At 47.7% G+C, this 27706-nt stretch overlaps 3 protein-coding genes across 4 annotated transcripts in view; 1 reads left to right on the top strand and 2 right to left on the bottom strand.

The window, feature by feature from the left end:
* Positions 1-1845: 1845 nt before the first annotated feature.
* On the bottom strand, positions 1846-13807 carry LOC121465665 (transmembrane protein 127). 2 transcript variants are annotated; one of them, XM_041678988.1, is made up of 4 exons: positions 13667-13807; positions 12972-13289; positions 4997-5161; positions 1846-4214 (listed from the first exon to the last, which is right to left on the bottom strand). In XM_041678988.1, the coding sequence occupies exons 2-4, from the start codon at positions 13213-13215 to the stop codon at positions 3907-3909; spliced, it is 717 nt and encodes a 238-aa protein (XP_041534922.1). In that variant the 5' UTR covers positions 13216-13289; positions 13667-13807; the 3' UTR covers positions 1846-3906. The 2 variants fall into 2 exon arrangements, with proteins under 2 accessions (XP_041534922.1, XP_041534923.1); XM_041678989.1 differs by lacking the exon at positions 12972-13289 and having other exon boundaries at positions 13667-13788.
* Positions 13808-13972: 165 nt separating this feature from the next.
* On the top strand, positions 13973-20725 carry LOC121465572 (probable cytosolic iron-sulfur protein assembly protein CIAO1). The gene is made up of 7 exons (XM_041678808.1): positions 13973-14273; positions 14582-14730; positions 14999-15110; positions 15209-15297; positions 15470-15671; positions 16613-16700; positions 18730-20725. The coding sequence occupies exons 1-7, from the start codon at positions 14135-14137 to the stop codon at positions 18968-18970; spliced, it is 1020 nt and encodes a 339-aa protein (XP_041534742.1). The 5' UTR covers positions 13973-14134; the 3' UTR covers positions 18971-20725.
* Positions 20726-21430: 705 nt separating this feature from the next.
* LOC121465571 (U5 small nuclear ribonucleoprotein 200 kDa helicase) overlaps positions 21431-27706 on the bottom strand; it is a 30295-nt gene continuing 24019 nt past the window's right edge. Inside the window, exons 34-45 of the mRNA XM_041678807.1 lie at positions 27404-27555; positions 26528-26636; positions 25546-25654; positions 24975-25164; positions 24720-24884; positions 24423-24544; positions 24039-24182; positions 23767-23943; positions 23317-23477; positions 23153-23234; positions 21978-22070; positions 21431-21878 (exon numbers count right to left, since the gene is read on the bottom strand). Coding sequence (XP_041534741.1) covers positions 21735-21878; positions 21978-22070; positions 23153-23234; positions 23317-23477; positions 23767-23943; positions 24039-24182; positions 24423-24544; positions 24720-24884; positions 24975-25164; positions 25546-25654; positions 26528-26636; positions 27404-27555 — 1648 coding nt within the window. The 3' untranslated portion in view covers positions 21431-21734. The remainder of the gene's footprint in view (positions 21879-21977; positions 22071-23152; positions 23235-23316; positions 23478-23766; positions 23944-24038; positions 24183-24422; positions 24545-24719; positions 24885-24974; positions 25165-25545; positions 25655-26527; positions 26637-27403; positions 27556-27706) is intronic.

Here is a 27706-nt window from a genome sequence, read left to right as displayed (position 1 = left end):
ACAGATATACATGCAGGCAAAAACACCAACGCACAGAAAATAAAAATAAATAAATCACTAAAGGAAAAAAAAAGAGTTCCTGCCTCAGGGCTGGAGAGATGGTTCAGTGGTTAAAAGCATTCCCTGCCCTTCCAAAGGTCCTGAGTTCAGTTCCTGGCAACCATCTGTAATGAGGTCTGATGCCCTCTTCTGGCCTTCAGGCATACACGCAGACAGAATATTGTATACATAATAAATAAATTAATATTAATATGAAGAGGGCATCAGACCTCATTACAGATGGTTGTGAGCTACCATGTGGTTGCTGGGAATTGAACTCAGGACCTTTCGAAGAGCAGGCAATGCTCTCAACCTCTGAGCCATCTCTCCAGCCCAATATTTTTTTTTTTTAAAAAGTTCCTGCCTCACTTCAGGCAGACCCATCCGAAATGGAGTCATCTCTGCCTGACCCCTGTCACAATGGCACTCCCACAGAAAGGCACAGGAAGACTGCAGACCATTTGAAAACAAAGGCTATAAAGTTTATTAGTTCTTTTCTGTCTCCCCACAGAAACTTGTATTCCATACTGTCATGGCCCAGGGCATGGGCACCTTTGAGTAAGAAACCAGCTGAGGATTCTGAGGTTATCTGGAGAGAACTGCCCTTCCTTTAGGTACAACAGCCACTTTGTGATTCCCAAGACTTCTTGCCATCCTGCACACAACACAGCCTCTCCTCTGAAGCCCTCTTGAGTTACAAGGCTGATCCCATCTTCTAGTGCACTGTGGCAGGGTTGGAGTTCCTGGGCTCTCTCCCAATTCTACCAGGCCTGAGGGTTCTTCACACATGTCCACCTGCCCTCCCCCCGCCCCCAATCCCCACACTCTCTGTGCTTTACTTAACATCACAGCCCTCCACACCACCAGCAGTGCATATTCGGAGCCCTCCTGTGGCTTCCTGCTGCTTGAGGAACATCAGATGGGCCTTCACCATCTCACTCCGTACCACACCCTGACCAGCATGCCAATCCCTCAGAGGGAATGGCTGCTCCTTCAAATGCTCTCCCATACCAACCCAGCTCTACCTGCTCCTTTCAGAAAGCTGTTGATAATTATTCTGGTTAGAACCAGCCTCCCTTCTCCAGCATAGGACTTTCCCAAGGTGTCCAGGAGACTATTCATTTCACTATTTCCTGGTGGGGGAATCTGTCTCCTGAGCTAAGGAAAGACAATCCTGGAGACAAGATCCTGTCAGACACCCTCTTTCATGGGGCTCAGTGTTTTGTGCATAATCTAATGGACCCTCATGGAAATGTCTTATTGGACACAAAATGAGATATCAGTTTCCAGGAAAGATATGTATCCTGCTAGGAATGGACTTCTTCCCAAAGAGCCCTAAATGCTTTCATCAAATATACACTTGGGGCCCCAAGATGGGTTGAGAATGAATGAACTGAGAGCATGGGCGGCCATCAAGGTTTCACCCATCAGCTGCCTGGAAGATCAACTCTGCAAGCCTTGCTCCCGGAATCGTTTGTATTCTCAGACTTTTCCCAGGAAGCACCACTAGAGCTCTGAAAACAGCCCTTCTACAGCTCATCAGGACATGCAGAGGGCAGCTCAAGGTTCGTAGCAGACATCTCGGGCAGAGTTACCTGCTGTTTCTAGCTGTGGGCTTTGGGAACTTCCTCTGTGAAAGGTGTCAAGACTGGGAGGCTCTGAAGGATCAAAATGCCAAGCTCCTACTAACTTTGCTCCGTTACAAGCTTCATTGCTGAATGTTTCCTACTTCTCTGGGAGGAAGAGAATAAACATCTGGAAAATTATGACAAAAATGACAGGCAGCCACTGGCATTTGTGTTCTCATTTGTAGTTTCAAGGTTTTGTTTTGCCTTTTAATTTTTTTTTCCTAGAAAAGAAAAACACAACCAGAGAAATTTATATGATAAACTATAGTGTCATAATGGAAGGGGAAAGAGAAAGAAAGGCCAGAGGAACGGGAAGCTAGTAAAAAGTGGATTCCAAATCACAAGGAACAGTCCACAGGGCGAGTCCTCATTCACTTTGGCATGCATGTTTGGTGCCTGGTCTTCTGGCCTGCTCCCTCAGATGCCACAGTGGAGAGAGCTGGCCACACACTTCAGAAACCTGCCAATGATGAGCTCAGGACTTCACAGAAAGGTAGTCTTAATTTAGCTCCTTGATTTTGTGCTCAGGCCTCACCTGGCGGCTTTCTTGCTTCAGAGAAGGTCTGGAAGAATGGGAGAGTCACACTGGGGCACACTTTGGCATCGCAGCAGGGAACTCCAAGAAGACGCTTTCTTACGGGCACACTTGGTCTTCATCTGCACAGCCGTTTGTCCACATATTCCCCACTCCTTCGGGCCAAAGAACGGGGAGGTGATAGTCTTGTAGTCACAGTTCAGTGACTGTATTCAGTCTCCATTCTTGTTCAAAATGTCTGTTGTCTTACGGGTGAGAGGAGATTGTAATCCATCTCCCTTTCAGCTAGCACTAGACTCTCACTCCAAAGGAGCTCATCAATGAACAAGAACAGCTTGCCTATCTGGATCCAAGCTGCAGGCCTCTCAAGTCCCACCTACCTTATGCCCCAGGTCTCCAGGCAAAACAACAAAATAGACAAATAAACAATAAAATTGGACCCAAGGCAAATAGAATAGCTAGAGTAACAGCCCAGTAGCACACCGCAAGACCAGCATACATTCCAGAAGGGGAGAGGGGCATGCAGCAAGCTGTAGCCCCAAGTCACAGACTAGGGGACACATTGAAGGCTACAGTCGGGCCTGCACATCTGACAGGGTCCTGACACCAACCTGATGCACCTCTGTGTAGAGTACTACTGTGGAGAGTGGAGGGTCCTGCCCTGCTTGGCCCCTGTGCCTGAAACTGAGGCCAGGTTACATCTCAGTGCCACAGTTCTGAGGAGCACCACACTGGCCAGCCAGCCAGGCCATAGTTCTCAGCCCCGCGGGGGCCATGTGGCCCTAATTCCACAGAAAGGCCCCAGGGAGCCACAGCTGCCTGGAAGAAGTCAGGACACAAAGACTGCATTCTATTGGAGAGACTGGGAGAAGTGACTATAGGCTTAGAGAGAGCTATGGTCCAAAATATTGCAGAGTCTAAGGGATGGGCTCCATTTCTGAACAACAACAACCATATCCATGTTTTAGAGAGCATGGCTGCTATTGCTTGGTTTTGTTTTGTTTTTTCCTTTTAAAACCACTCACATTAAAAGACGAAGGGGCTAGGGCACTCAGTCCCCTTCACTGGGGTCCTCAACAGGATCAGTCTGTTGCCTGGTTCTGCTTCCTTGCCTGGCTCCAACCACAAGAAGCCAGGGCAGAGCAGGAGGGCAACAGCAATCCCTTCTCTCCAGAAAACCAGAGCACACATGAGAAGTGGCCCAGAGGCTAAAGTGCAGAGGATCCACAAAGTGGACAGCTGGGTTTAGGGCACTCTAGAAGGAATGAGTCAGCCCACACACAGAAGTGGCACAAATGCTGGGCCTGGCAAAGTGAACCTACATGGCACAGTCCCCTTCCCTTTGTGCCCTGTTGGCACCTCTCTCAGAGACTGTCCACTACCAGCAGCAACCCAAGGAAAGTCCCAGTTCCAAAACCACGCCCCACGGAGGGAGGAAACTTGCCTGACCATCCCTGGGTAGAAGGAGCTAGTGAATAGGAAAGGAGCAGAGGGTTCTGGGAGGGGAAAGAGTACATTGTATAAAATTAGAGTCCCAGCTCTGCAGAGCAGGGACAAATGGACAACCCTAAAGGCTGGGAAAGATTTGGTGAAGATGGTCAGGGTCCTACCAGTGAGACCTGCTGGGGGAAGTGGCTCTTCTGGGTGTAAGAGGAGCTGTGGCACTGGGGGAAGGGCTGCTGAGGAAGAGAGCCCAGGCTGGCATTAGGGTGTGTAGGCTGGAGGTGGCTGGAACTGGTTGATGACTTCATACTCTGCTGGGTAGGGGTCATTCTCTTCCATCTCAGATAGGAGCTCCAGTGCTTGCTCTTCTTCCTCTGTTGGATAGTGGCGCAGGAGGTTGGCTGCAGTAGCCAGGATTGAGGCTCCACCAGCTCCTGCCACCAGGTAGAAGCTAACAGCAAAGGTGACATAGACTTGGGAGCCGTGGTACTTCTTATGCTGCTGCTGCAGGGCCAGGATGAGCTCAGAAGCCCAGTAGGAAAAGCCAATGACAGTAGCACACTGTAGGACTGGGAGACAGAGGGACAGCACAGAACGGGATCAGCAGTCAGGATGCGTAAGGAATCAATCACAGCCTCTCTCACCCGGTTCTCAGAGGACTTGCCTGGCCCAAGGTCCTAAGAACTTCCTTGACTATGAGATTCTTGGCTTGGAACTGAGGAGTTATCCAACCATCCTGACTAGAAGGGTCTACTTGAAGGATTATTGTTCAATGGTAGGGAACTTGCCCAACATACACAAGGCCCTGGATTCAATCCCCAGTACCATCCATACCATCCAAAAAAAAAAAAAGGGAAAAAGAAAAGAAGGGATTTACAATTAGATAATAAGGCTCCTGGATACTTCTGGGTGCTGAGAAGAACAGGTAAGATCATGCAGTTTTAGACACTGAGTTGAACTGAAGTCAATCACTATCAAAAGCCAAACTGACACCCCAGCCCAGGCCTGGGTGAGGAAAGTAGATACATACAAGCGGAGAAGGCAAACCTGGCAGGGAGGTAGACTTGGTGGGAGAAACTGACCATACACAGAAGTCAGGCAAGACAGCCCAACTCCTTCCATGCTTACACCAAGCCCTGAATTTCTATGAACTTCAATTGTCATTTTTAGAGAGCCATGAGATTCCTGTGGAATTCTAACACTCCCTCTAGTCCTAGGCAAATTATTCACAAATGACAGAAACCAACACTAAGGCACCCCATGCCCTGAAAGGCTAGAGTTAATCACAGAGAAGCAATCCCATGGACCACTATGCCCCGGGGCATCCTCTCCCACACGAGTAGATCCTTACCAGTGAGGATGTGAGCGAAGGCATAGCGACGAGTAATCTTCAGAGCTGGATGCTTGGGCCCAAAGACGTCCAGAAGGAATGCAGAGAGACTACACAGGATGCCCAGGAAGCAGAAAGCAGCAATGACTCTCAGGAGCAGCACTGTCTGGGGGTTCATGCAGAAATCTGTAGAGAGAGAATGGAAGCTTTATGCCCAAGAAACACCCCGAGGCAGGCAATGTACCTAAAAGGATCTTGGTTTCAATTCCCCCCCAGACCCTGGGAGCCAGAAGCCCTGGGGGCTCTGTATTTGCTCCTGTCACCAGCTGCTCGGTAGAGGCAGGGGACTTCCATGCTGCAAACAGAAGTCACTTATACACCTCAAGTCTTTTTTCCAACAAAACTAGTCTAGGGTGACTGTATATTTCTTCTCTATTTCTTTTGGAGGCAGGGTCTCAAGGGTCTCAGGCTGACCTCAACCTTGCTGAGCAGGGGTGGAGAATGACCATGAACTTGTGACCTTCCTGCCTCCACCTCTGGAGGGCTAGAATTACAGGCATGAACCACCACACATAATTTTATGGCACAAACCAGGGCATCCTGTATGCTAGGTACTCTACAAACTGAGTGCCATGCCCAGTGTCCACCCTTTCCTCCCTCCTTCTTTTCCTCCCTCTCTCCCTTTCACTTTGCTTTTAAGACAGTCTCAATGTGTAGCCCATGCTAGCTTCAAACTCATGATCCTTCTGCCTCAGCCTCCTGAGTATTGGGAATTACAATTACAACAGACCTAGCTTCAGACCATTTTTTAAGATCCTGGCAATCAAGCTGGCATGTTAAGCTATTTTGCTAAAGGATCCTTTGCACCAACAGGGAAAGGCTAGTGACTCTTGAGCTGAACAGAGGTTAATTAATTCCCGTTCTCCACTTACTCACTCATTCCTTCCATTTTCATTCTAAAGCAGACATGGAACTTAGAGACACTGAACTAAGTGAAGTAAGTTAAGTCAAATACAGAGGACAAACACTGTGATTCTGCTCATGAGACACCAAGAAGTCAGAATCACGAACGTAGAGGATATGGTGGCTGCCAGGAGCTGGAGAAAGGGAGGGCAAGGTGTGGGTTGATTCTGAGTTTTCAGTTTGGGGTCATGAAAAAGTTCTGGAAATGGACGGTAATGAAGACTAACAATGACGCAAATATGCCACTGAGCTGAACAGTGCTTCACCCTTGTAATCCCAGCACTTGGGAGGTGTTACCATGAGGGTCAAGAGTCCAAGCCCAGTTTCTGCTACTTAGCAAATCTGAGGCCAGCTTGGGCTTCCTGAGACCACCCTCAAAAGGAGGAGAGAAGACTTGGATTAGGACTAGACAGCTGAAATGCAAGGCAGCGGGGGAAAGCTAAGAAGTCGCACCAAGAGAGCCCTGGAAAGCTCGGAAAGGACAGCATGTAAATGCCACCAAAATAGGGAGTAGACCAAGCAAAAGGAAGCGCTAAAACAGGAGTCCCCAGGGTGACAAGCATGTACCAAACAAGGAATTAAATAGCTTCTTTAAAAATTTTCAATTAACAATACTGTCGATCTCTTTGAAAGTTATGGAAACTTTGACGGCTTCCTGAAGCACAGAATGGAATAAAGGCTGATCAAAGAAGGAGCCAAAGGCAGGTCGTGTTGGTGCCCACCTTTAATCCCAGGACTTGCTCAGAGGCAGAGCTCTCTGAATTAGAGACTAGTCTACATAGTGAGTCTCAGGTCAGTCAGGAGTACATAGTGAGACCCGGCTTTAAAAAAAAACAATGAAGCTGTGTGGTGGCATACACCTTTAATCCCAGCACTGACGCAGGTGGATTTCTGTGAGTTCAGGGCTAGCCTGGTCTACAAGAGCTAGTGCCAGGACAGGCTCAAAGCTACAGAGAAACCCTGTCTTGAAAAACCAAAAAGAAAGAAGAAAGAAAGAGAGAAAGACTTTAATCTCAGCACTTGGGGGGCAGAGGTAGGAGGTTCTCTGTGAGTTCGAGGCTAGTCTTGTCTCCTGAACTAGTTCCAGGACAGCCAGGGCTACATGAAAGAAACCCTGTCTTGAAAACAAAAACAAAAAGTTTAAAGAAGGAAACAAGTCTTCACTTTCTCTTCCTCCTCTTCCTCAGCCATTGCCAAGTGCTTTCATTTAGGCCATAGGTCACTGAGTGATTTAGGAAAAACTGGATAGAGCTGGTCAAACTCACAGGCTACAGGCTCCTTTCTTGAATTTTGATGTCAAGTTCAGAATCTGAAGGTGATAATCTTCCCTTTCTAGCACACATCCCGATCACTGAAGTGCTGTTGCAACCATGTACCAGGCTCCTAGAAGGTCTGGGAGCATAGAAAATCCCCATACAAGTAGTCCAAGTCTCCAGTCCCCCAAAAACACCAGTACTAGATACCAGAGGAAGGTAGACAGATGGAGGAAAACCAAGAAGCTAAGTGGTGGATCCACTGCCAACAACAAAAAAATCAATCCAGCAGATGCTGGCCATGATGGAATCTTGAGCAGTGGGAGATGCTAAGCATTTGTGACTGACATATGTACTCAGCCTAGGACTCAAAATTCTCCAGGTAGAAGCTGGCTGAGCCCAGACAAGACTCAGGTGCCTCCACCTGGCTGCCTTCAGAGCTATCTGTTATGATCTTAACTGCAGATGGCTCAAGCATCCAGCTTGGGTGATTTCCTACTGCCATGAACTTTGCCTATCCATGAGTTCTGCCAGAAGCTAGCATCTGCCCTCATTGCTTCCAGCACTGCCTACTCCAAACACCATAAAGATTCTAGAGGGGCCTAGGAAGAAAGGTTTGAGGGAGCAAGGGCTGACACCTGGCTCTGATGTGAACATTACCGAAAACTGAATCAATTATTTTTGGGGTCTGCATGGCATGTGGGAATGCTGGGGCAGGATTCAGTGTTCCAATGCCACCAAGAGTGGAGACAGGGTGTAAGGGGTGACATCACGGGCCACATTGCAGCAGCTCACCTGCATTACTCTGTGCAGCCAGGCACTCTGTGTGAAGAAGGAGACACGAGAAGCTTCAAAGACATGAGTTTTTGTTTCTTCTGATGATGGGTGAACATATTAAACATGCGCCTGATATATCCATGCCTATGTGCTTTACATTTTAAAATACTTGTATTTTAATAAACAATATATGCACATGATAAAAAGCTTCAAGAAAGAGGCCACCTTCCCCCACCTTTCTCTAGAGGCAAGCATGGCTGAAGGTACAGGAGCCTATGCTTGCACACAAATGCGTCAAGCATTATCTTTGCTAAGTTTGACTGCCACCCTGGAAGTCATCACACAGCTCAGATGAGGAGTCAGAAGCTCCAGAAGATTAAGTGACCTCCTCCAGGTCACACAGTGACCCCCAGACACTGCATCACACAGCTCAAATGAGAAGGCAGAGGCTCCGAAAGGTTAAATGACTTCCTCTGGATCACACAATGACCCCTGGACACTGCACTGTGCTGCTTGGAAACCGCTAAGCACCCACTGGCGGCTTTTATTATTTCCTTGATGGAGATAATCAATCAAACTCTAAGGAGGTGTACTGAGAAGAAGGGTCAGATGAACTAGCATGAACGCTATCCAAGACAGCAGCTGCTGAGCTCATGAAAACAGCAGCTTGAGGACTCAAATTCCATTAGCAGTAACAACAACAAAAAGGCAGAAAGGTATGGATCACTAGTGATGAGCAGTGCTCACACAGGGACGTCGGGCAAAACTGGCTTCATATGGTGTTTAAACCCCTACAGCACCGAGGGCATCTGAGCACAGTTCTGGTCAGGAGTTAAAACACAGAAAAACTCTATTCCTAGTCAAACACTAGGTCTACCACAGGCCACAGTCAATCTTCAGCAAGTCAGTAGATGGCCTGTCTCAAAGGCCCTGCCTCCCCCACAGACAGGTGCTAGGAGGGAACGCAGTCCCCTGTTCAGGCAGACTGAGTAGAGTGGTTCTGCATGGAGGACAGGAAGGGCTTCTGACACCAAATTCAAGCATGTTTTGTTCCAACTGCCTTCCTCTACTCCAAAGCTACAGTGCTTAAGGCCATGGTTCTCCCCCTTCCTAATGCTGCTGCTGCCCTTTAATAGTCCCTCATGTTGTGATGACCCCAACCATAAAATTATTTTCATTGCTGCTTCATAACTGTAATTTTGCTACAGTTAAGAAATGAAATGTAAGTATCTGGTTTTCCAATGGTCTTAGGCGACCCCTGTGAAAGGGTCGGTGGACCCACAAAAGGGTTGCAACCCACATATGGGGAACTGCTAGCTTAAGGGGAAAGCCAAACATGAACTTCCCTTTGGGTGGTGCTAACACTGCCAGAGAGAAAAGGGGTGCAGTGTCTTAGCATGAGGTAAGACAGAAAGACAGCTCTGATCAAGAGCATCCCTGATCAAGCCTTCTCCTGACTTCCTTTCCTAAATACCAGTGTGGTATTTAGGGAGCGCAAATAACACTCCTCCTTTCCCCAAGGGGCCTTCCAGAGACACTAAAGCCCCAAAGACTAGGTAGGTATGAGTGACTTACTGTGGGAGAGAAATGCCATGTGGGACAGGGTCTTTTTTTTTTTTAATTTATTTAACTTTATTTTATGTGCATTGGTGTGAAGGTGTCAGATCCCCTGGAACTGGATTTTCAGACAGTTGTGAGCTGCCATGTGGGTGCTGGGAATTGAACCCGGGTCCTCGGGAGGAGCAGTCAGTGCTCTTAACCGCTGAGCCATCTCTCCAACCCGTGGGACAGGGTCTTGACTTAAAATTTGAGCCAGATATCTCCATTCCAGATAGACAGCAGTTGTATTCTGCCCTGTTTATTTTGGTAAACACTGCTTGACTGTCCCTTCCAGTCATCAGGGAAGCAGGCAGCTGCTCTGTAATCAGATCCCAAGGAACTGACTTTGACCAAGGTCACTGGTGAGTCACAGGACTGGATTTGTTTTGAATGCCCTAGCTCTTCCCATCTACCTATCTGTGTCTGTGGTTGACCCCCTCTTGACCTATGTGGACTGACGGCAGAAAAGCTAAAATGGTTTCAGACCAGCTTCCTGCTATTCTTCCTTTCCTCCTTCTTCACTGAGGATCCTGTGGGCTGGAGGACTCCTCACTGCCCCATCTCTCAGCACCTTCTCCTCAGCTCGGCATCCCTCACTCGAACTCTTCGTTGTCAGCCAAATCTAGCACAAGCCACCAACAGGGCAAACTAGTGTCCAGATGGGTCATCTTACAGATGTCAATGGTGCCAGGCAAGCCACCCAAGAGCAGCCCCCCAAGGGCCTGGTGATGACATCAGAATCTGTCACCACCCAACAGGTGCACAGGCCCTCCATCCTTTGTCCTTCAGTAGCTGTTGTCAATCTTGAGTCACCTGACAGCAAATCCCAACTTACTCATTCTCCAAAACTGCTTCCTGAAGCTGGTGGCGGAGCTGCCCTTGCTGGCCACACTAGAGAGGCAAAGGCCATTCAGGCCTAAAAGTCTAGGCATTTCTAAGCCTTTTCTGGACCTAAGCCCAGAGAAGCTATGTGAGAGGATTCAGAACAGAATCTGTTGAGCTGGCATTTGCTAAAGCATCTGGTCACACAGCAAGGGTGAGTGGCTTTGCCTCAGGTTCACCAAGCTGAGCTGAAACCTGAGAGATAGTTCAGGCACTAAAAGGCACAGCTCTGGCTGGGCTTGTGATTAAAAAAAAAAAAAAAAAAAAAAAAAAACAAAACAAAACAGAGGCTTTGGCTTCCCGAATCTCCCTTCTGCTTTGCAAAAGGTCTTTTTTCGGTGTGTGCCTTGTGTGTGTGCATTTCCTCACGCCTAATAAAAGCTTTCTTTCACTGGCAAAATACAACAACAACAAACCCCCACTCAATCAGAAGAGCAAATGGTAAGTTTCATATAGCTCTAACAGAAAGAAAAAGGAACTCAGTGCACTAAGGGGGTGGTGGTAAGAAGAGCGTGGACTTCAGAGTCGCAACTTGGATTGGCTGTGTCTCTTAGTTCATTACCTGCTCTCCCTGAGCTGGGGCCTTTGTAAATAAGGGTCAAATTAAGGAAATGTGAAGTGAGCTTAGCTCCATGCCTGGTACACAGGCTTGCTTTGGAGCCCTCTGACCCACCTCACTCTGTTACCTGCAGAGACCCAGCAGGGGTGTTTCCCTCTGCAAGCATCTATAAGCACCATATTTGCCCAGCACAGTTCTACTCCCTCCTGGACTGGACTATTCCAGGACTCCAGGGTAGATGTCTGGTAGACCAGAAATCAGCAGTCACAAAGGACACCATATGCCTGAAGGTCCACAAGGCACACAAAACACTCAGGTAGAGAGCAGCAGAAGAGAAGCTACAAGAGACCAGATTCCTGGCCTTCTGCAGTGGCTCACAAGGCCCCAATGCCAATGCTTCTATTTATAGACAGGAGCTAAGTGATCCTGGCTTACGATGGCCAAGGAGGTGAGCAGCGCAGGCAAACCATGTATGGGCTAAGAGATCTAAACACACAGCAAATGCAATGTAAAGGTTAAGACAACATATTTGAAAAGGACAAAATTGGTCTGAATAATTTCTTACAGAGGGCAAATGCATCTGTGAACAAACAAAAACTTGAACCGAGAACTGATTTTTATTTTAACACGCCTTCGACAGGAACGTACACCAAGGCAGCGTGTCTTGAGAGCCTTCTTTACAACAGCCGAAGTAAAGCATGGGATAAACATAATTAAGGAGACAGCACCATTTTATTCTAGCATCAACAGATGGGAAGCAGTATCAGTGAGCAGCAGGGCTAGCCTCGGGAGCTCGCTTTGCTTTTCTTCCTGGACCTCGGAAACAAGGATGTAAGATCAGACTACCTCTCTCCATGCCATCTGAACGTTATGACCCTCCCACTCCAGGGATGACCTACAAAGGACAATCATCATAAACTCTTTCCCAGTCTGTGTGTGAAACAGTCAGCTCCTGAAACAGAAACATCAAGGCATCAAATGCAAAAAGGCCTGAATGCAGGTGAGTGCAAGAAATGGGAAAGCAGCCAGATTCAAACTCCACAGCCTTGTGTCATCAGGTGCTGAGAAAAAGGCCTCCATCCAGTGCATAACCTTGGTCTTAAAGAGACAAACTCAGCAAGAGGGTGAAAAAAAGAAGTCTCAAACCAGAAGCCTCCACCATGTTCTCTATTAAATAAAAAAAAAATCATTCTAAAGCCTTGAATGTGCAAAGAGAAGGGAACTGTTAAGAGAACTCACCAAGAAAGACAACAGTAGGTGACGGGATAAGGCTTTTCAGCTTAGACCTACAGTAGTGTTTTTATTCCAATTTAGAGGGGGACACTGCCTTTCATCAGATTCCAGGGCTTGAGCCCTCATGAGACACCTTGCACACATCTAACAGGAATGAACCAGAACTAAAGATGAATAAAGCAACCATCTCAGCCAGGCAGGCATACCTGTAAGGGCATGGAAAGCCAAATTTCAGCTGTTGAGTGTGACGATGGAACTGACGTCTGATGCCCCGGGAGACCACAAGCACCCTCTTCAGTAAGTCCAATTATCACAGAATACTAAAATATCTCTTACAATTAGTCATATTCACAGTTCTCTTTTCTCCATCAATCAAGCTACCCCAAAACAACTTTTCTGCATCTCAAGGGTCTGTTAGAAAGGGGTGGCTAATTGTGATACCTAAGACCCTATTTCTTCTACCTATAAAGGCCCTTCCTCTGGCAAAAACCTTAAAACAGCAGCATTCTGGACCAGCATGAGGGTGAGGACTACCTAGGTGCTTGGCTGAATAAAATCAGAATTGATGAGGGGCTAGACCCCCAAACAGAGCCACCTGGTGGGCGTGAATACCAAGAACCAGGCTGTTGCCTTTAACAAATGACTGCCTTGGGTTATCTGTGCTTCAGCCAGTCCCATATCCGTTCTGACCACCCCTCAAGCCGGGAGAGCAGAAGCTCAGTGCCCTCACCTTTCAGCAGATCCGGGTGCACGTAGCCCAGCACGTCCGAGACCCCCAGCTCCTGGCGGGAACAGGTGCCTCCGTGGATGTGCAACCAAGCGGGCTCCGCCAGGGCAGTGCACAGCGCCGTGATGGACAGGGCGCCAGGCAGGGCCGAAGCCAGGCTCCGTTCTGGCTGCTTGGGCAGAGCGCTGCTTCCCGGACTCCTCCGCCGGCGCCCTCCCGGCAGCCCTGCGCCTCCAGGGGCATACATGCCCGGGGCCGCCCGCTGTAGCTCTGCAGTCGCTGCTGATGGCCGCCGACCTCAGCGGGGCGCGCAGAGCCTGTCTGTACCCGGGTGGAGAGCAATGCAATGGGCAGCTGGCCCGGGGGGGTGTCAGGGCCCGCACCAGAGACTGCGGGGTGGGACCCAGGGCTGAGAACAGACCGAAGGACTGCGGGAATTCGGGGGGCGGGGACCGAGGGCTCTGGATGAGGGGTGCTGGACCAGGACTCCGAGAGGGCAAGGGACTAAGTGGGCCGTGGACATGCCAAGATGAACAGGCGCAGGTACTGGGGTCAGCTACTGGCGCAGGGGGCGGAGGAGACTTAGACCGGCATTAATGGACAGAGGGTTGCTGAGGGGCCGCCGGGATCTGGAACCCGCACTTTGAGGTGCGACCTAAACCACAGTGACCCTCCCTACGCTAGTCCCTGCTCCTCACCGATCGGTAGATCTCAGGGCCGGGATGGCGCCGCTCCGCCCGGTCACGGGCTTCTCAGCTGCCCGGGCCAAGCGATCCCAGGCCCCAATCCCGCAACGCCCAGACGGACCCAGGCTGATGCACTTCCGGCTTCCTCCAACCCCACCCCACCCCCTCCCTCTCCTCCTCCTCCGGCTCACGGCTCTGCCCTCTTGGCGCATCACTGTGTGCGCGCGCGCCGCCTGTTCTTGCGCGAGGCATCAGGGGACTGGTAGTTCGGGACAGTCCAGTGAGGCTTCCTGTTGTGGAGGGGGAAAGGAAGTGACTACAAGTCCCAGAAGGCCGTGCGACCTCAGCAGCGGGTGCTTCAGTTCCCAGGGCGACACCTCTGTCAGGAACTGGTGCCCTGGCGGCCTCGGGGTCCCACAGTGGCCACCGCGTTCTGCACTTTGCTTTCTGTGTCCTCCTTCTCACCCTGAGGCCTCCGTCATGAAGGATTCGCTGGTGCTGCGGAGCCGCGTCCAGGCACACCCGGACTCCCGCTGCTGGTTTCTGGCCTGGAACCCCACGGGGACCCTGCTGGCCTCGTGCGGCGGCGACCGTAAAATCCGCATCTGGGGCACCGAAGGTAAGGCCTGGTTTGGCTTTGTGACTCTGGTGCCATGGGAGACGTTATTCTGAAAAGGGTTTGTCGGGGGAAGGAGTGTGCAAACGTCAACAGTTAGTCTGGGGGATTGTTGCAGCAACTGGGGTATTTGCTGAGGAAGAAAAATGAGAAAAGTAGTCTGAAACTCAATTTGACGCTTTTAAGGAAGTAGTCGTTTGCATCGCTGTAATGGTGCATGAGTTTGTCCCTTCAACAGAGCTTCACCTTCACTACCAGTTACTGAATGGCGTTGATGGTGCTCCAGAGCCTAGCCTGTTCTCTGCCTGTAGGTGACAGCTGGGTTTGCAAGTCTGTCCTTTCTGAAGGCCACCAGCGCACTGTTCGGAAAGTGGCATGGTCCCCCTGTGGAAACTACCTGGCCTCTGCCAGCTTTGATGCTGTCACTTGTATTTGGAAGAAGAACCAGGATGACTTTGAGGTAACCAGGCTGGATGTTTGCACACCAAGACTGGGCCACCCTGGACCGTTTGAGTACACCCTTTACTTAATGCTTATACTGTTGAAATTGTAGCTGGGTGTGGGAGTTCATGACACTAATCCCAGCATTTGGGACGCTGAAGCAAGAGGATTCCCAAAAGTCCAAGGTCATCCTGGGCTGTCTCAACAACAAAATTGTGATCTTGGATGTTTTACTAGGGCCTAAGACCTTTAGCTGCCATTAATTCACAATCTTTTTCCCTTTGCAGTGTGTAACCACTCTCGAGGGTCACGAAAATGAGGTCAAGTCAGTGGCTTGGGCGCCGTCTGGCAACCTCTTGGCTACCTGCAGCAGAGATAAAAGTGTGTGGGTCTGGGAAGGTCAGTCCAGGTGCCTCTGGGTACAGTGGAAAACCGATCCCTGACTTTCAGCTTTGTTCCGGGCAGGGTCAGCTCTTAGGTTCTTTTTTCTCCCACAGTTGACGAAGAGGATGAGTATGAGTGTGTCAGTGTCCTCAACTCTCACACACAGGACGTCAAACACGTGGTTTGGCACCCGAGCCAGGAGGTAAGAGTCAGGCGAGGCGGGAAAGGATGTGATGTGGAGGCTGGTGCCCAGCCTGCCAGCACTCGTCAACATCACCCTCACTCTTACAGGGATCTCTGGAACTGTCCTGTCCTAGCAGGGTTTCATGTTAGAGCCATACAAACAAATGCTGGCTCTCCTTTCTCACTTTCAGCTTTTAGCGTCCGCCAGCTATGACGACACAGTGAAGTTGTACCGGGAAGAAGGAGATGACTGGGTCTGCTGTGCCACCCTTGAAGGTCATGAGTCCACTGTATGGAGCTTGGCCTTTGACCCCAGTGGCCAGCGGCTAGCATCTTGCAGTGATGACCGTACTGTGCGCATTTGGCGCCAATATCTACCAGGCAATGAACAAGGTGAGGGTCCAGGAGTCAAAGGAGACTCCTTTCCTTAGTTTTATAGTCTGCCAAGATATAGTCTGCCAGGAATCACAAATTGGATTCAATGTTTTGTAGGAGGTCTCCGGAGAAGCACCAAAAGAACTAGGGATAGCTTTGTGGAACAAAGCCTTCCAACAAGATTTGAAGAGGGCATGTAGGATTTGTAGCAGGAGAATGTAACGTAGGATGCCCAGTTGAGCAGAGCAGTGATGGCACAAACCTTTAATCCAACCCTCGGGAGGCAGAAGCAGGGAGATCTCTGTGAGTTCAAAGCCAGCCTGATCTACAGAGTGAGTTCCAGGACCACCACAGATACACAGAGAAACCCTGTCTTGAAAAGCAAAAGACTCCCAGTTGAAAGCCTACCAGCAATCCCCCACCCCACAAAAAAGCCAAACAACAACAACAAAAAAACCTGCCAAGCAGTGGTGACGCACACCTTTAATCTCAGTACTCTGGAGGCAGAAGCTGGGAACCTGAATTCAAGGCCAACCTAGTCTATCTACATAGTGAGTTCCAGAACAGCCTAGCCAGAGCTACATAGCTCATGAGACCCTGACTCAAAAAAACAAAACAAAAACCAGAAAGAAAAGAAAACCCAGCAGCATGAGTTGGCTGTGAAGAATGGGATTCCTTGAGGCAAGGCAGAGGATTAGAAAGAGTGAAATTGGTTGGGTTGGCTATTGGGTGCCCTTAAACGGCAGATTAACTTGTTAGATACAGCCTGCAGTAGAATAGGGGTGCTTCCTTCTCAGAATTCTTGGGTGGCAACAGTGTGTAAGGCAGATAAGGAGGGTTGGAACAAGGACTCATCGATTGGCAATGGGATGAGGAAGGGCACATTAGGTTCTCCTTTGCAATGGTAGAGGTTATCAGGACACAGAATGCCTTGGGCTTAAGAAAATTGTGTCCCACAGGGGTGGCATGCAGTGGCTCTGACCCCAGCTGGAAGTGTATCTGCACTTTGTCAGGCTTCCACACCAGGACCATCTACGATGTTGCTTGGTAAGACCTCAATCCCATTCCTAAAGCAGGGATTTTAGAAACGGAATGACCTGTGCTGTTCTGCATTGTTCAGTTAGGCCTACCGTTCTGGTTTATAACTGGCTGGCCTAGGCTTCTAGGAGCAGGAAGATGACTGTACCTAAGACTGTTTCTGGGATAAGATTCCAGGCTTCGAGGGCAGCACCAACCCTTAGGATTTACATAGCATTGGGCAATCCTGAGATGATGGAATATGTACATTTATAACTATGAACTGTGTGTGAACTGTGTGGCTTAGTAATTGACTTTTGTTTTTGTTTTTCAAGACAGGGTTTCTCTGCAGCTTTTGGAGCCTGTCCTGGAACTAGCTTTTGTAGACCAGGCTGGCCTCAAACTTGCAGAGATCCGAGTGCTGGGATTAAAAGCATGCGCTACCACTGCCCGGCTCAGTAACAGACTCTTACAGAGACTAGAAAAGCTGCTCCATTCTTAGAAGGGTGGAGTTTGGAGGCTCTCGACCTGAGTCTTGGATCTTAGAAATAATTCCAAACCAATGAAAAAATCTGTTACATATCTAAGCTTTATTTATATCAAATGTCTGGGGAATGTCTGTCCCATGAAATTGGACCTGAGTATTTTGACTTCATGGAGAATTAGCCCCTCTCCCCCAAGGCATTAAATTTATGGCATTTTTTTGTGCAGAAGCTAAAATTTACTTTTAGCTAAGGAGATGGGATTTTGTTGTTGCTTTTGGTTTTTCAAAACAGGGTTTCTCTGTGTAACTCTGGCTGTCCTAGAACTCACTCTGTAGACCAGGCTGGCCTATAACTCACAAGATCCTTCTGCCTCTGCCTCCCGAGTGCTGGGATTAAAGGTGTATGCCACCACTGCCCAGCTAGGAGTTGGTTTTTTGGAGGGGAGGTACTTAATGGCTTAAAATTAAACTTATTTGCCTCTGTGAGCTTGAGGCCAGCCCGGTCTACAGAATTCCAGGACAGCCAAGCTACACAAAGAAACCCTGTCTCGGAAAAAAAAAAAAACAATCAAAACAACAAAAAATTTAGACTTATTTGGGGCTGGATATATGGCTCAGCAGTTAAGAGAACTGGCTACTCTGCTAGAGGACCTGGGTTCAATTCCCAACATCCACATGGCAGCTCACAATGGTCTGTAACTCTAGTTCCAAGGGATTTGACACCGTTTTTGGCTTCAGTGGGCACTAATACAGACATGGTACATAGGCATACATATAGGCAAAACATCTATACATATAAAAATAAATCTTACAACCATTAAAAAAATGTTAGTCGGGTGATGGCGCACACTTGTAATCCCAGCAGTTGGTAGGTAAAGGCTAGTGAATCTCTTGAGTTCAAGGCCAGCCTGGTTCAGAGAGAGAGCTCTTGAACAGCCAGTTACAGAGAAATCTGTCTGGGGGTGGGGGTGGAGTTAGGGGAGATCTCAAACATTCATTGCTAGACAATTGGAACTTTTGTTGTTGGATATTACTATTATTATGTATAGTGTTTTGTCTGTATGCTTGCTGGCCAAAAGAGGGCACCAGATCTCATTACAGTTGGCTGTGAGCCACCATGTGGTTGCTGGGAATTGAACTCAGGACCTCTGGAAGAGCAGTCAGTGCTCTTAATCTCCAGCCCCTTGCTTTTTTTTAAACTTACTAAAATGAATAGGCTGTTGAACATTCCAGATTCAAGTTTTATACAGAGATGGGCAATGGAATCTTCAATGCTTATTTTAAAGTAAGTTCTTGACTTTAAAAAGGACTAAATTATGGTGAAACTTGTTAATGTCAGTGTTAAGAGGAAGTTAAGGATGCAGTGACATGGGCAACACCTGAGGACTAGGAGGCCTTTTGTTGGTGTGATGGCTTAGGAAAGAAAGCTTTTCTTTCTGTGAGACGCTTAGCTGAGACCTGAGGTTTGGGAAGAAACTAGGCCCCGGATTGTGGAACATGTCTTTGTCTCCTGATTTGCCAGGTTGGAGAGGCAGGAGTCATCTCCTTTCCCACTGACGTGTATGTTCCTCTCAGGTGTCAGCTGACAGGGGCCCTGGCTACAGCTTGTGGAGACGATGCCATCCGAGTGTTTGAGGAGGATCCCGGCTCAGATCCACAGCAGCCCACCTTCTCTCTGACAGCTCATATGCGCCAGGCGCACTCCCAGGATGTCAACTGTGTGGCTTGGAATCCCAAGGAGCCAGGGCTCCTGGCCTCTTGTAGTGATGATGGGGAGGTGGCCTTCTGGGAGTATCACCAACCTGCAGGCCTCTGAACTGTAGTGTGACTTGCCAAGACTTTCCTAGTCATCGAGAGGACCTGAAGGATCCTTGATCTACATTTAGCTTTATGCCTTGTTTGGATGTGTAGAAACCACAGGACCATTCACTGTTTCCCTTCATTGGTGTGAGGGAGCCATGGGACAGAGCCATGGAACAGAAGTATGCTGTACTACAATTTTTGCTTGATTTAGGGCATGGGGTTACATTTTGGGGCAAATATAGTATTTATAATCATGATGTATGTACACGGAAGAATGTGTCTGAGAGCTTTCTGAAATTGTGAGCTTTATAGAAATAATCCACCTGTGCCACACTTCCTGTTTTGTAAATAAGGTCATTTATCATTTATAATTCCGCTATTTGAAGTAGGTCCCACTTTCCCAATTTCTAGAGAAGTTCTTGCATTTAAGACATTCTAGCTAGTTGTGGCGTCTTCCTAGTACTCAATTAGCAAAGACAGAATGATCAGAAGCTCAAGGTCATCTTTGGCTACACAGCAAGTTTGAAGCTAGCCTGGGATATATGAGACCCTTTCTCAAAAAGCAAAAAGACATTCAAAGTTTGTTCAGAGTAAAAGAACACCAGTTCTTCCTTAGAAACCCTCATACGCCTCGAGACATTATGCTATGGTGGCAACTAAAGCCCCCGAAAGAGAGACCTGGTTTTCAGTGAGGGGCAGAAAACATTAAGACAATAGCTTGTGGCCCTGTAAAAAACAGCAGGCTGGGTGTAGTGGCACATACCTATAATCCACTACTCAGGAGGCAGACCAACCTGATCTACAAAATGACAGGACGACAGAGGCCTGTCTCAAGTAAAGAAAAGAAAAAAAGTAAAAGACGATTGTGTGTGTGCTGCCAATCTGGTGTTTTTCAGGCTAAAGCCTTTTAAGGCCTTTTTTGTTCTGTTTTAGTGAGTTTGTTGCTGTTGTTTAAGACAGGGTTACTCTGTGTAGTCCTAGCTGTCTTGGAAATTATTCTGCAGAACAGGCTGGCCTCACAAAGATCTGCCTGCTTCTGCCTCCCGAGTGCTGGAATTAAAAGTGTGTATCACCACCACCACCAAGACTAATAAGCCTTTTAAAGAGTGGTGAGGCTTGTCTTCAAAGCTGGAGCCTTCACTTAATTTTTGATACTGTACAATTTGACCTTATATAACTTTTGAGAGACAGCAGAAGTAGTGTTCAAAGCAGTAGTGGCTACAGTCATCAGCAGATCCCTGGGAGTCTTAGGACCCCTGAAGGGTCAACACTATAACATGGTCAAGCAGTGGCACCAGTTAAATAGCCATCAGTCTTCACTGTCTTGTTCCCACAGTAGGAATGGAGCCAGCTTCTTAGACTAGAAAGATGAAATTGAGTAGTGAACTTTGTAGGTATCTGGAGAGTTGTGGAATTTCATGGGTCAGTCTCCATGTGAACCATATACTGATGTAGGTGGTCATTTGGAGAATATTACATTCAAAGAGTGACTCTAAGATGGGGCGGTGGGTTTAATAGTACAAGATGCATGGGTGCAGCTGTAGACCCTAGATTGCCTTTAGGAAACTTCCACGGTTATGTGAAAACCCTTCTCTTTTCTCTGAAGCTGACTATTAACACGACCACATTATAGACAGCACAGAAGTGGCTAAAGATCCTAACTGGCTTCCATTAAGCCAGATGTAAAGTGATTGCAACATTGTATCACGCTGCTCTGCCCAGAATTTATTTTTCCTAAAATATGTTAATGAAGTTATTTTGAAATGGACTGCCTTAATTTTTCATATACTAAGTGACAATGAATATAACCTAGATAATAAAAGCTTTCGAGGCTGTGCTCCTAGTTCTCTGAGGGGGAAGGAGTCTTGAGACCACCGTTTGAAAACTGCTGGCCTGAGGGAAAATGAATCCCCTTTCAGCACTGTTCACATTTCTTCAAGACAGAAAGCCAACATTGGAAGCTGTAGGTCTGAGATTGTGGAGAGAGGACATTTTAAGGAGACTAGAGTCATACTTACCTGGGGCATCTTTTGTTTTTGTTTTGATTTTTGAGACAGTTTCCCTGTGTAGCTTTGGCTGTCCTGCAGACCAGGGTAGCCTCAAACTCTCAGAGGTCTGCCAGCCTTTTCCTCCCAAGGGCTGGGATCAAACCTGTACATCACCACTGCCCAGCCCTACTGGTGCATCTTAACCACCCCTAGGGTTGCCTCCTGCGAGGGAAGAATTTCAGAACATAGATCATGAGAGGCCCTACCTGTTGCCCAAGATGGAATCAGTTCCTATTCCCATGTCACTAAGTTTGCCACTGTTCAGCAAAAAGGAGGCTGAGGTCATTCACACGACCGAAGAATAGCTGTCTGCCATTGTTTTGTCCCTCGGTACAGGGCAAGTTTGTCTTCCACATACTCAACAGGAAAATTTGGTGCTAGCTAAAATGAAGGTTTTTCTAGCCAGGACCTTTGGTTGAAGAAAATTTAGTATCACTGTTAAGGACATATAGTTTCTCCAAATTATTTATTAGAATTTATGGAACTATAAAAAGAATGCCACCAACTATTGTACAGTTTATGCTTGACATGACATTTGAAAACACTGGACCCAGAGCTTGAACTGCTCTGTCCAAAGTGGGAAAGTAACTGGATGTAGACTGGGAACAGCAGCAGCTTGAATGGTCAGACCTCAGGCTGACAGACCTGGTCTCCAAAACCAGTTCCCTCCTGAACTTCCACATTCCTGTTTCCAGGTTTAATGTCCTTATACGTGAGAATACCCCAGACTCAATCTGAATCACTGTCTGTCTCAGCTTCTTTCACATCCACACTGAATTTATACTCCTGGTCACATCCCATGTAAGCATCACTCATGAAATACAGGGTGTAGTTGTGGCCACCTGTGGCTGGGGCCACAAAGTCTAGTTTCACCTAAAGAGAACAGGAAGAAATTGAGTTAGTGGGGACCAGGGAGGAGGCAATCGTCTGTCAAACCCCAAGGAATAGATGCGGGATTAAGTGCACACTGACCTTTGCTTTCTGCTGCAGAGTGAGCCTCTTGATGGAGATGAGGCTGTTGGACTTGGCATCTCCAATCACAACCCACCAGCCCTCTTCACGTTTCTACAGGGACCAAAACCAAGAACTTGAGCATAGAAAACTTGATGGTTACAAGCAACTATGAGATTGATTATGAAATAGAGTGACAGAAGTCAAATTAAAGCTCTCCACAATTGCTTCCTGAAACACAACTTGATCGACTTAAGAGTTTTTAAGCAATCTAAAGGTATCCACTAAGGACTTAGTTTTCAAATAAGTAGATAGACTAATTGTTCAGTTTTACCTCATTTCTATAACCTAAGGCACCTTTTTTATTTAATGCTTGTCACGGAATCTAAAATGCATTTTTAGATATTTAGCCTTGGAGCATAGAAGCTTCATGTTCTTAAGAAACTTAGATGTAAGGCAAGCTAACTGAACAATCTTAATGTGGAGATGAATCAGCAACAAAGAGAATAAAAAGCAAGCCCATGGAGCCTCTTCTGGCATCTTGTCTCTGGAGACGCCCTCTCTGTTGGCCACAGTAGAGCCCGTGTGCTTCAGTGGCCAATTTCCTTAGAAATTTGAATAACTTGTCTGTAGACACACAAGCATCTAGCATCTGTGCCCAATCTTCAATTATCTCACATAAGAAGATGAAATTTCCTTTCTATTGATTGAAAAACAAATATACAGCTGGGCAGTGGCACATGCCTTTAGTCCTGGCACTTGGGAGGCAGAGGCAGGTGGATAGATCTCAGTGAGTTTGAGGCCAGCCTGGTCTACAAAGTGAGTTCCAGGATAGCCAGGATTGTTACACAGAGAAACACTGTCTCAAAAAACAAAAACAAACAAATATGCAACTAGAACCTAAGTGAAATATAACTGAGGAAAGACAGTAGAAAAGTCCAAGTATCCTGAAGCATCTGTAGAGAGAAATGGATCTTACAAGCCAGAATAACACTGCCTGATGTATTTAAACAACGATCAGTCATCTAAATTGTTTAAAAACAAAAAATACTTCATAGTTCTGAGATTAATATTCGTCTTGTGAGTTCATTACCCCCAGACTACCCTCCCTGGGTGGGAACTATATCCTATACCTAAGATCCAACCAGTGAACAAGGGCTCAAATGGCCTCCTGACAGCCAGCTGCTAGGACATACCTGTGGGAAGAGAGGTGCAATAACAGGGCCCGTGACTTCCTCCTCTCGCTCCAGCTGCACTAACACCACAACTGGCCCACCACTGGGGAAAGCAGAACAAAGAATGAGTACTGTGGTTGTGTGCAGAGACCCCAGGGCAGGACTCCTGGTGCTTCCTGTCTCACCTGCGGATGCTGTCCTTATCCACCACTTCATAGGACAGTTCAATATTTGGGTAGCGGTTACAGAAGCGGGCCACATCTGCAATCTGGCTGTCAGTCAACTGAAGCAATGCATTCCGTTCTTCATCCTCCATCTCCATGATGTCAAAAACACTCTCCACTCCCTACAGTGGGTATGCAGAGGTCAGGGGAGCCGAGAACACATGCCATAAGCAAGTAACAATGGCTCTAAAGAACTAAAGATCATCTTACTTCCCACACTGCCAAGCCATCTACACACGCTTTAGAAAGAATGCAGACCCCTTCTGGCCCCTCTCAGCATCTCGATTCAGATGGAACTCCTTCAAAGGAGCCAGGGCCCCCTGCTAATAGGCTATAGCCTCCCACAATCTACTGCAGATTAGGACTTTTTGTTCTCAGGCTCATCATCCAGCACTCCAGGTCTTAGCTCACCTTATCTGTGCAACGTTTGATATGCTCTGAGGTGAAGTGTGGCAGCTGCTTCAGATAAGAGTCCTTAGACCACATGGCTTGGGTGACCATCTGAGCCAGTTCCATGGCTGCCAGAGCAGGGCTGAGCCACCCATTACTAGAGAGTACATCCACACAGGCCTGAATGAGTCGGATTGCCTGTATGCAAAGGGAGTGTAAGAGAAGGTGGGCTGGGAACTCAATCCTCTGAGGCCCCCAGTGGCCAGTGAACCTCCAAGCCCCGCCCATACTACCTTACTAAGGATCTCCTCTGTGTCTGACTGTAGTTCGGCACTTAGTTGCATGCGGGACAGGTGAGCTTGTAGCAGCAGGTTGGTCTTCACATGTGGATCATTGAACTTGGGATTATTCAGCTTGTGGGGGACCTTCTGAGCCAACTAGAATGTGAAAGAAAAAAATTAAAAAGCTAGAGATAAACAGAGGACCCTACCTGAGACCTGTTCAGGCCAAATACACCATGTGGCCCAGCTAGACTCTAGAGGGAAGGATGGAGAATTGCAGATAAGTGTGGAAGAATGTATGAGGTTGAGAGAGGTAAGAAATGTATGAGGGGATTTGTGACAGGAAGTCATGGCCCAAATTTTTACTCCTGTATGTTCTAAAGCCAATGCCCTCACCTGGCGCAGCAAGTTGTCTTCGTGATGCCTAATGGGAATGTTCTCATACTCTGCCGCATTGGAAATAATCTCAATAAGCCCTCGGACCTTGGTTTTAGCATTGAGAGACATGCTGAAGAGCTCTGAAAGAAAATGAGAGAATGAGGAAAGAGCCAATAGTGGGGGGAAAGGAACAGAGTAACCAGAATCAATAGTGTGGGCTGTACTGCTTTCTTGCCCTATCACCTCTCTGACAAATACTGGCTACCACATCTCATCCCAACAGTCTCGAGAAGCCCACGCACCACTGGCCCTCACCAATGGTGGTGTAGTTTATGTAATAGTAGGCAGCAATCATGCCCAGGTTCAGAGGGGCCACATCCATCTCATCCTCGATGCTGATGCACTTGGACTGCTCCAGGTCACTCAGGGTCTGCTCCACCAGCTCTGACAAGTGGTCAGACAAATGACGATGGGATATGCCTGCGGAGACGCAAGAGGGAAGTCTCAGGATACTGCCTAGCGAGGGCTGGGACACCTCCAAGGGCAGTGTGTGCTCTTCGGCTCACTAACCCTGAAGGTTGTAGTAATTTGGGTTCTGTGTCATCCGGCGATACAGAAAGGTCCAGGTGAGGTAGTCCACAGCATCCTGCTTGTTCTCAATGGTCTTGGTGACAATCTCAGCATTGAAGTGGTCATGCATACAGTGGTCCAGGTGAGACTCTACTGGCAATGGCTCATACAAAAACTTTTTGAAAAAATCCTGTGGATTGGGGAGGGGTAGGTATTAAACATGGTAATAAGGGATCAAGGGCAATCCAACAGGGTATTGTCTCTGTATGATACATATAATAGCCAAATAGAAGAAACACTTAGAAAACAGTATCATAGAATACAAAGCAGGAATGGGACAGGCCAAGCCACATAAACAGAGCAGTAAGCAGTGCATGAAGAAAGAACTAAGGAGTGGAAAGACATGGAATCACCAGCAATAGCAAAAACACGGAACCAAATCTGTGACTCCAGCTTATTACAAAAGCAACTGGCAGAAAGGACTGAAAAGTTTATTAAAGACAGTAAAAAAAAAAAAAAAAAAGACTCAGACTCAAGAATCTGTTCAAAGGCTCAGTTTCCTATAACTGACCTTTTTAGAGCCTTGACACATGATGACACAGCGCCCCTCGTCATCCTGCAGGGGGCGGTTGGCATGGCCCACCATCTGAAGCACATCATAGATGGGGTAGTCCACATAGCTGGCGGCGGAAGAGAGAAATGAGGAAACATGTCAGGAGGCCTGCCTGCCTGCAGTCACGGGCGGATGATGCCAACAAGGAGGGAAGGTCAGACTGCAGCAGAACCGGCCATGAGCCCGTGTGCTTAGCGACGCACTGTACATGCTTACCCACACATTAGTTTAGTTTCTAAGAGTCATGAATGTGTTACCCCATGAACCTGAACCAAAGCCACAAACCTATCTAAGGCTAGAAGCAAAATAACATCCCATTAAAGGACCAAACTTAGAGTCAAGCTTAAGAGCTGTTATGTTTCACAGATTAAAAAATAATCTAAAACTCGGCCAGACAGTGGTGGCACACGCCTTTAATCCCAGCACTTGGGAGGCAAAGGCAGGCAGATCTCTGTAAGTTTGAAGCTAGCCTGGTCTACAAGAGCTAGTTCCAGGACAGGCTCCAAAACTACAGAGAAACCCTGTCTCAAAAACAAAACAAAACAAAAAAACAAAAAAAAAGTAATGTAAACCTCAAAGCAACAACCAGATTCTGGCATTCTAAACTTACAAAACTAATTTCAAAATAATTTGTATTTTGGAAAAATAAAAAATGAAAAAATTATTCAGGCTCTGAGAAACACTGACCCTTGGGCTTCTTGTCACAACAAAGGTGTGACCTTGTGGGAAGTCGGTAACAACAAGCCCCTTTCTTCCTGTCTGAAAGGTCCTCTCTCCAAACTGCTGAGACAGAGGTATGTATGTTTACCTCCTGGGACCAAACAATGAACACTGATCTACTGGGAGGGACTCTTCTATGCTTAGTTCCCTGTATTGTATTTGTAGATCTGCACTCGCTTTAGGAGGGAGGTCTGTTAAGGTCCACAGCAACTGTACTCACGCATGGATCTTGCCATTGTAGTACTGAGTATCCATGATGATCACCAGATGAGCAGCAACATTCATGCCCCAGCAGAGACTTCGAGAAGCCACCACCACCTGGATAGCCCCTGAGCGGAGGAAGGGAGATGAAGACTGAGGCAGGCCTCCCAGGAACTATTGCTTCACTGGCAGGCAGCGCCAACAAGGGCTACATTTCAAAGCTCAGCATGAGGCCCTAGGAACAAGGTCTGACAGGAACCAAGTGCAGTGAAAGGCGGTACCATGCTATTGGTGCCTTTTGCTCTGAGACTATCCTAGAAGAAACACAGCAATTCTGGAGAACTCAAACTCAAGGAAAGCAAGACTAGCACTGCCTGGCGGATCAGCCCTTTGATGGTGAAAGCTAACACCAACCCAAACACAGTTAGTTCAACCCATGGCAGCAAAATCAAACTTACTCTGAGCACACCCAAACCAGACAGATTCGAAGAATGACCGCCTGGTGGGAGCTCTGCCACACAGTGCCAGGACAGTGACGATGCATAAAATGCCACAGGCCAACAAACAGCAGCAAGCAAGAGGCAACCAACCAGAAGAGAATCACAAACCCACAGCCACCTCTTAAGTTCTAACCCCACCAGTCTGGTCTCCACACAGAACCCTAAACAGCAGAAAACCAGCTTCTGTAATGGGACCAGCTGATGTGCCTGCCTGTTTTCAAATCTAGCAGGGAGGGGTATCTCTGTCAACTACATCACAAGTGTCTAGGAGGAATCTAATGAGGTAAGACAGCTAGCATTGTGAAAATGAGTACTACTCAACAGAGAAATGCCATCCACACCCTAAAGTCGAATACACACACCTGAGGACTTTGGATGTCATGATGTTTTCTTACCCGAGCTGAAGAGCTGCTCTACCAGGCGCCTCTCCATGGGGCTCAGTCCTTCATGTAGGTAGCCCACCCCATTTAACAGTGTTTCCTTGAGCGTGCTGTCACTTAGCTTCTCCAGGTAAGGGATAAGATCCTTCTCAGTACAGTGCAAGAACCTGGGCAGAACAAGAACAAGCACAGGTCTGAGGCATTTCAGTCTGTGCTGCCCTCAGCCTCAGCCCCAGCCTCATCCAGGACACCCAGAACAGGGGCACCTTCACGTAACAGGATTCTCATGCAGCCAGCCACCCCAGAAATTAGAGCACA

This window comes from Microtus oregoni, unplaced genomic scaffold (genome assembly GCF_018167655.1).
Source record: "Microtus oregoni isolate MIOR12 unplaced genomic scaffold, Mior012 000031F_ref0000149, whole genome shotgun sequence".
Taxonomy (NCBI): Eukaryota; Metazoa; Chordata; class Mammalia; order Rodentia; family Cricetidae; genus Microtus; species Microtus oregoni.
Note: the sequence above shows the minus strand (reverse complement) of the source record. Positions and strands in the feature narration are given on the sequence as shown.

Coding starts and splice junctions, on each gene's coding strand:
- LOC121465665 (XM_041678988.1), bottom strand. CDS start 13,215: ATGTATGCCCCTGGAGGCGCAGGGCTGCCGGGAGGGCGCCGGCGGAGG. Junction 5,162..12,971: donor GCACCCGGATCTGCTGAAAG/GTGAGGGCACTG, acceptor CTCTCTCTACAG/ATTTCTGCATGAACCCCCAG. Junction 4,215..4,996: donor CTTCGCTCACATCCTCACTG/GTAAGGATCTAC, acceptor TCTGTCTCCCAG/TCCTACAGTGTGCTACTGTC.
- LOC121465572 (XM_041678808.1), top strand. CDS start 14,135: ATGAAGGATTCGCTGGTGCTGCGGAGCCGCGTCCAGGCACACCCGGAC. Junction 15,111..15,208: donor AAGTGTGTGGGTCTGGGAAG/GTCAGTCCAGGT, acceptor TTTCTCCCACAG/TTGACGAAGAGGATGAGTAT. Junction 15,672..16,612: donor TCTACCAGGCAATGAACAAG/GTGAGGGTCCAG, acceptor TGTGTCCCACAG/GGGTGGCATGCAGTGGCTCT.